This window comes from Protopterus annectens, chromosome 1.part0 (assembly GCF_019279795.1).
Source record: "Protopterus annectens isolate FY-2018-M chromosome 1.part0, PAN1.0, whole genome shotgun sequence".
Classification (NCBI taxonomy): domain Eukaryota; kingdom Metazoa; phylum Chordata; order Ceratodontiformes; family Protopteridae; genus Protopterus; species Protopterus annectens.
Genome location: NC_056725.1, coordinates 96,162,635 through 96,170,665, shown reverse-complemented (window position 1 = coordinate 96,170,665; position 8,031 = coordinate 96,162,635). Strand labels below are relative to the sequence as shown.

Here is an 8,031-nt window from a genome sequence, read left to right as displayed (position 1 = left end):
TTTTCTGTGTGATGTTCCCACTCTTTGTTTTAATTTGTTAGTTGGGACAATTTGCAGCCATCCTAATGGTAATGGATATCAACTGGGTATAACAACCCTGTGTTTCTTATGCTTAGACAAACATTCTGCTTGTGTTGTGCTGATGTGGTATAACAAGGCCAAAATATGCATATCCGCAGCTAGTGGAGTTTGGCTTTATTAGCCTGAAATTGTCCAGTGAAATGACTTAAAAAGAAATAAGTCATGTGCATTCAGAATTGCCATATAGCTAAAACACCTATTGTTCATAGGGGTAATTTGTATATATGCCATGTGGCTTTGATTCAGGAGCTTTGAGAGTTCATTCAGTTGAAGTTCTAGCTTGGCTAGAGTTTTCATTTAGTTTTTCTACTGTTTGGTTTTTCTGTGTGACCTTCTCACTCTTTGTTTTAAAATATAAACAGATAGATGCAGATATGTATATACACACACACACACACACACACACACACACACACACACACACTGTGTGCTGGCTGTCTGAAAAAACACCACCTATACTCTGTCGCATATCGTCTACTCAGAGGTGATCTCTGCTTAACATACATAGCCATGTCAAACCCAGAGCTGTTGGACATGCTACACTTAAAGAAATCCCAATTCCTCAGAGCCACACGCTCCAGGGATCTAAAACCTTGTTATCACAATGAACAAAACATGCTGGATGGATAGGTTCCTGACCCAGAGACTCCCCAGACTCTGGAATAGACTGCCCATACATGTCAAGCAGAGCGCCTTTTTGGCCCTCTTCAAAAGGAACCTTGATGATTGGATGGGAGATAGGAAATTCACCCCGGGATCACGTCAGTCGCCCTGCTAGACAGGGGTCCAGGGAAGTAAATACTGTGGGGAAAAAATAGCCAGGGAATTGTTATGGCTAGGCTTGGATAGGCCCAAGGGCTGATTACCTAGTACCAACCTGTGAACCTGTATAGATAGATTTCTGTTCCTAGCATTGTCCTTTTTCAGGGCTTTAGCCTCCCTGTGTATCTGTTGTCATGAAGGCTCTGAAGGGCGTGGTGCTCCATCCCCTCTTTTAGTAAGCTCAGCTCGAATTGACTTATGGTTTGGGTGCATGGAGAGTGCCCTGAAGCTTTGGAAGCTGAAAGGGTATTGTATGCTTAGTAGAATATAATCTCTGTAGTTATAGCCACTGCAACAGTGATCATTTGAACATCTACTGCTATTACTTACACAACTGTACATTTTGTTGCACTAATTTGTTTATCATAATGTTTTCTTCTCCACAGCAGTTCTCTTTGAAGATGTCTATTTGAGTTCTCAGGATATTGATTCTACTTCCTCAAGATATTTGGTAAGTTCACCATAAATGTTCAGGAACATAGAGGTAAAACTAGTTTAATTTCCAGTGATAAAATGCATTTGTAGTATATCTTCTGTTGAACAAATCCTGTAAAGAAAAAGTAGTAACACCAGTATCATCACCACCTTCAATCCAGCTGCATTGAGTGTTTAAATTTATGATTTTTTTTTTTTACATGATATGTCTAATTTTGCTTGAGGTAGTGTAATGATGTTCACAGATTATGTGGGGGGTTTAAGTTTCAAGCCAGCAGCATAGAACCCTTTTGGTGGTAGATCACCAGAACATTTGCCTGGATGGTAGTAATGCTCTTGATGGAAATTGGTGTTTCACTCTCACAAAACTCATTTCAGTTTATGGATTAGAGAACAGTCATCACTGTTGTCTTAACCACTTTCACTGATGGTTTTTTTTTGTTTGTTTTTGAGACAGTACAAGGTCATAGTGTGCATGATTTTTTTGTTCGGTATAAAAGGTTTATGATCCTGATTATCTTTAGTTCTGATACATACTACCTGACATTTAGCCAACAGTAGGGTCATCCCCTTTACTTTTCCATTTCATAATTTTTTTTCTCTCTGAAGCTCTCATACCCTTGGCTCTGTATGTGTACGTGTGTGTGTGTCTGCATGCATGCATGCAACATTGGCACATGCTGTGAAGCAGCATGCCATGCTATAGGAACGAGCACTTCTGGCTCCTGAGCCTGCTTGTCATGCAGTGTATTCCTCCGGCCTGACTTGAACAGTTTGATGCCTTAATCTGTTAAGCCTTTAGAATGATGATGTCGCCTCCAAATAATGAAGCAAGCTCTGCATGACTTTTTCTAATCTGTCTGGAAAAGGTGATCAGCATGAAGCACTTCCATAAGAATCAGAAATCCAGCCTGACCAATTGCAGACAATTGAGAGAAAATCCTGACTTACATCAACATCAGGATTATTGAGACCATTGAAAATGCCCAGCAAGGTATCCCATGCAGTTCAGTTTCTTTACTGACTTCTGTTGGAAAGCCAAGGAAATGGAGGGAACCATTCATTTCTACTGTACTGGTAGTAATTTAGTGTTTGAAAAGGACCTCTGGTTTTCATGCTTTATGACCGCACCTTCGACTATGGAAGGCTAAAGCCTGCATCCTTTTTCTCCTTTAACAGATAATGAGAAGCTGAGGAGAGGTAGTACTCACCTCTTCTGAATCTCCTCCCGCTTCTTTCCACAGGGAGGTCCATGGGGAGAGTAAGTGCAAGAGAAAGCACTTGAACTCCAGTGATGAGTCCCTCACCGAAGGTATAGACCTTGATGAAAGGGAAGGGTCTCCCAAACCCCCCTCCACGAGGATGCCTCCTTTGGAGATTTACTTGAGTTATTAAAACAGCATGGGTTGGACCACTTAAGCCCATTCCTTAGCGGAGTCGTTTTCTTGAGACTTTCACTGCAGGCCCATCCATGTCCAGAATGGTCCCCAGTCCGGATGTCCTTGTGGATCTGGCATCCCAGAGGGCTTGGATGGAACCTGATGTGGTGGAACCTATTTACTGAAAACCTGACAATGTTTTGGCTCGGCCCAAAGATACTCCCCACTGGAACAAGGGTTCATCTGTGAAATGTCATTGTAGTTATGGCAGCTGTCAAGAAGGACATCTCAGAGGAGAGCTTCTTGCTCCATCTACTCAGTAAGGAATCTTGGGCTTTGGACTATCTGAGACAGGGCACATACGCTTCAGCCACATTCGCCTTGTGTGAAATATCTTGCCCATATGATGAGATTTCAGAGAGACCTTATATCAGAAATGTCATATGTAGTGAAAACTCAGCAGTGCATGCACACTTAGAAGACCCTGGAGGTTCAGATGTCTACATTGCAGTCTTGTACATGATCCTGTTGTCCAGTGCTCCTGATAGTACATTTTATGCTGCCAGCACCAGTATTGCTATGCGTTGCCGTGTCTGTTGCACTTATTGCAATTTTGCGGAATGTTTCAAGGTATCTTTTCTCTACGTACTGTTTGATGATGGCTATCACTGCTGTGATAGCTTTATGGTTAACTACTTTGACTTTGGTGCCTCACTTTTTGGCCCACAGGAAAATTAATGCTAACTAAGAATCAGTAGGATGGAAAGAAGCTCTCTACCACCGGGCTTCACTTCTGTACTCCTCAAAGGTTCTTTTCAAGGAACTAGAAAGGAGGGAAGCACCTCTTTTTTTGTAATTCGCCACAACTATTCCAAGATGCCTCTAGTGACAATTTCCCCTAAGGGACAGGGATAACTACAGTGGATTTCACCCATGTGGCAGGGGCTGTCCACTGAACCGGGCTTCCATAGGGCATTCTCCAGGAGGCCCTTCCAGTGCCCCTGAAGGTTTGCCCAATTGCTGCACTCTGGAAATAGTCAAAGGATTAGTGGCTATTCACCCAAAAGCATGGGAGACCATCACATCAGATGTGTGGATGTTGAGAGTTATTTCCAGAGGTTTTAGAATTCCCTTTTTGTTCATCCATAGAGTAATCAAAAATTCCTTCCTGATGTTCCATCTTGTCATGGAAGTGAAGCAGTGGTGGAAATCCAAAAACCTCTTCTCGACTGAAATTTAAGAGCTTTCACCAGACCAACGAAGATTTAAGGTGTATTCAATATTCCTTTGAGTAGCAAATTAAACAAACACTTCAGACCCATTTTGGATCTCAGCAAACTGAACCAATTCATCAAATACCAAGGATCTGATAGTCACACTGTAGTCCTTTCTATTTCTGTGAGTAAGGATGACTGGATGTGCTTGGTAGATCTGAAGGATGCTTACCGCCACTTAAAGACAGCAAGGCATTACAGGACATTCCTTCTCTTTCGGACGGGTGTCAAGTCATTATCAGTTTTGAGCACTTCCCTTTGGTTTCAGCACAGCTCGCTGGGTGTTCACAAATTGCATGGTGGTAGTAGCAGCCTGGTTTTGGCTGCATGGGTTCCACATCTTTCACTACCTGGACAGCTGGCTCCTGATGGCTTCTATGTCGGCAGCCCTTATCAAAGCCAGAGATTCCTTGCTCCAGTTGTCTTTTTTTTTTTTTTGGCATAACAGTTAATTATGACAAGTCCAGCCTGGAACTGGCTCAGGTACTCAAATGTATTGGCTACCATTTGGATATGGTCAATCAAGCAACCAAACTACCAGTCTTCAGACTAAGTTCTCTTCATTTGCATTCTTCTCGGATTTGTCAGGCTTGCAGAATCCCTTGCATTCTCAGTTCTGTGCTTCCTTTGACATATGGTAGCTTCTATGTGGGAAGTTCTTATGGCAAGTTTCCACTTGCAGGTACTGCAGTGGAGTTTGGCAATTCAGTGGGCCTTTCATTCTCTTCCAGTTTCCCTGACTAACATCTGTCACAACTACATTCGATGATAGTTGGAGTTTACTCTGGTCATGGCAGGCTGACCTTTTGTTCTTCCCCATCCTAAGGGTACTTTGACCATGGATGCTTCCCTTCTGGAGTGTGAGTGGGGCATTTTAAGGGGACTACTGCCCGGGGCATCCAGTCTTAGTCCGTGGCCAGTCTTCACATCAACATCTTGGAGATGAAGGTAGTTCTTCTAGTTTTGCAGGTCTTTCAAGACTTATCCCCAAGGGTGCAATCACCATTCAGACCAACAGTACATCAGTGGTATGGTATTTAAACAAACAAGGAAGAAGTCGAACCTGTCCTCTCTGTCAAGAGGTCATGAGAGTTTTACAGTGAGTGATGTCCTATCAGAGGTTTTTGATAGCAGTGCACATCCTGGGAAAGTCCATTATCCTTGTGGTCAGCCTGAGGAAACACATTCTTCTGCCTCACGAGTGGTCTCTTAACCTGGAGTTAGCAGAGTGGATTTTCAGCCACTGGGACACCACCTGGTAATGTCTGTCATTTCTTCATCCTTCACCAAATGCAGCAGTTTCTATGCCCTGATCCCTCCAGAGGGACAGTCACCAATGGATGCATTTCTGTGCTTGGTCAATGGGTTTACTATACACCTATCCTCCGACATGTCTGATAATTAAGTTTCTTCAAAAGGCAGCCTGTTGCAGAGCAACCATGATCCTCATAGCCTTGCTCTGACTGAGACAGGTATAGCTCCCCTTTTCACCCTCCCTGAGTACTGGACCCTGTCCCAGATCTGATTTCTCACAATTTTGGCCTCCATCACCCTAACCTTCACCCCTTCAAGCTAGCTGCATGGTTCCTACAATTCTAGTAATGACCATGAGACTTATTCATAGCTTTTCTTCTTCCAAGAAGCCTTCCATTAATAAGGTTTGCGGTATGTGGAAGAGGCTTTCCATCTGGGCCGCTTGCAAAGGTTCTAATCATTTTTTTGCTCCTCTGACTGCTATTTTAGATTTCCTGGCTGTCCTTTTTCAGTGCAGCCTCAATTACTCTACTGTTAAGGTTTAGTTAGCTGCCATTTCTAACTTTCATGTTGGCATAGATAATATACCGGTGGTGGCCCTTAAACTTTTGAAGGATTTTCTGAGTGGCACCTTTTACTACTTTCACCTGTTCATGATCCAGTACCTCCTTGGGACCTCGGTCTGCCCTTGCAAGTCCTTACCAGACCTTTTTCGAACCAGCAGCCATAGTTTTGCTAAAGCTTTTGCCCTGGAAAACTCTTTTTCTGGTAGCTGTTTGACTAGCAAGGAGCGTGTCAGAGCTTCCAGTACTATGCTTCATTTTCCCATGTTTGGTTTTCCACAAAGATAGAGTCACCTTAAGAACCAACCTTTCCTTGCTGTCTAAGGTCGCCTCTGAGATTAATCTGATTCAGCCTATACATTTACCTGTTCTCTTTCCAAAATAAAGTAACAACGAACATTATCTGCTCCATTGTTTGGATGCTCACCTCCAGGTGAGATTCTATTTGCATAGAACCAGAAATTTCAGAAAATCTAGCCATTTTTTTTATTTCTTTTTCCAACATATGACTTGGCAGGCCTTTTTCCAAAGTGATCCTATGTAGAGAGCTCTTTGATTGTATTTCCACTGCACACTTCCTCAAAAGGATTTCTTTGCCCATTGGCTTGGGCTCATTCCACCAGAGTAGCTGCTACTTCAGTTGCCTTTTTCGCTTAGGTATTTATTGATGACATTTGTGCAGCAGCTGCCTGGTCTAACATTCATATCTTTGTGTCTCATTACAAAATAGACATTCATTCTAGGTCTCGATTTGCCTTTGGTTCCACCATTTTGTGGAATTTTGTCTCCTAGCTCCCCCCTGAGGATGTTACTGGCTGGGAACTTTGTCCCACAGATTGAGATGGATATAAATGATAATATCAGATTCAAAAGTTATGTACTTGCCATAACTATAGATCCGTGTTGTCATCTTCTGTCCTTCTCAACCATTCTTCCCTTCATGCCTCCTACAGATTGTCATCATTGTTTGTGGCTCCTGGCAGGCTGTGCAGATCATCCCTGAAACTCTGTTTGAGAGGGCCCTCTTGATACCCTTTGCCTGATACATGGATAAAATTGTTTTCCCTTTTATCTGTTTTTGTATGGGCAGTTCTGTGGCAAACTTGATCTTTGGAGAGTCAGATAAGGGAGTTATGGGTAGAGTAGGCGAACTCCAAATGTGAAGTTGTTCAAGCTCGCCATTCATTCTTGACTGACAGGTTCAGAGCCGATCCATCGGCTCCGGTACGGCCGTATGCAAAGCTCAAGGTCTTCCAGTAGCTCGAGGCCAAGCCCCTATCCCATGATTCCCTGTGAATTACCCCAGATCAAGTTTGCCGTGGCATCTGATCGGAGGTTCCAGTGCAAGCTCAGGCCAGTACTATTTAAAAACCTTTTATATTTAGCAGTTGCTTAAATAATTTTTTCTAAACTTTTCTTAGATAAGTTAAATAGTTATATAGTTGGCTTTTGTAGCTTCCTTAAAGCTCCCCTTCCCGTGTGTGGTTATGAATCTTTAAAATATCGGCCTCGTGTTTTTGGCCTAGTTTTGTTTTGCTGTGTTTAAGTAGTTTCTAGTGGATATAGATAGCCTTTTTCTATTGTTGGCCTCCTGTATTTTGGCCTTAGTTTAGTAGAGTGTGCGTTTGTATATTCTAGTGGCTTATATAGTTATTTAAATTCTTTATCAGGCTTATTTCTGTGTGTGTGTGTGACTTAGAGCCTAGTAACTTTATTAATATTGTGAGATACTTTTTTCTTAGGCTTGTGTGTGTGTGTGTGTGTGTGTGTGTGTGTGTGTGTGTGTGTGTGTGTGTGTGTGTGTGTGAGAGTGTGTGTGCTGTTAGAGCCTAGGAAATTGCTGATTATTCTGCTCTGCGTTTTTTTATAGCAGTATTATGGCAGATGATAAAGACAAGCACCCAAAGTCTGGCTTTAAAAAGTGTCCAGACTGTAACCAAAGAATATCTGTAACGGATGGACATGTGACGTGTTTATTGTTTAGGAGCTGTCCACTTACAGGAGTCTTGTGCCATATGTCATTCCTTTTCTTCTAGAGTGTTGTTTGAGAGGAAAAGGAAGTTGATGGACAGGGACTTGTTAAAGCACCCTGTTCAAGAGGCGTTGAGTGACCAGGATGTGGCCAGCAAGTCTTCTAAGTCCTCTAGGTCTTCTGTAGAATCTAAGGACTCTAAGCAGTCCAAGAAATAAAAAAAATTGGATGATTCTGCAACATCGGCTCCA

The 8,031-nt window shown here is 42.6% G+C and overlaps 1 protein-coding gene across 1 annotated transcript in view; it reads left to right on the top strand.

The window, feature by feature from the left end:
* MEIOSIN (meiosis initiator) overlaps nucleotides 1-8,031 on the top strand; it is a 1,029,307-nt gene that overhangs the window by 439,218 nt on the left and 582,058 nt on the right. The window contains exon 4 of the mRNA XM_044086822.1: nucleotides 1,290-1,354. Within this exon, the coding sequence (XP_043942757.1) occupies nucleotides 1,290-1,354 (65 nt within the window). The remainder of the gene's footprint in view (nucleotides 1-1,289; nucleotides 1,355-8,031) is intronic.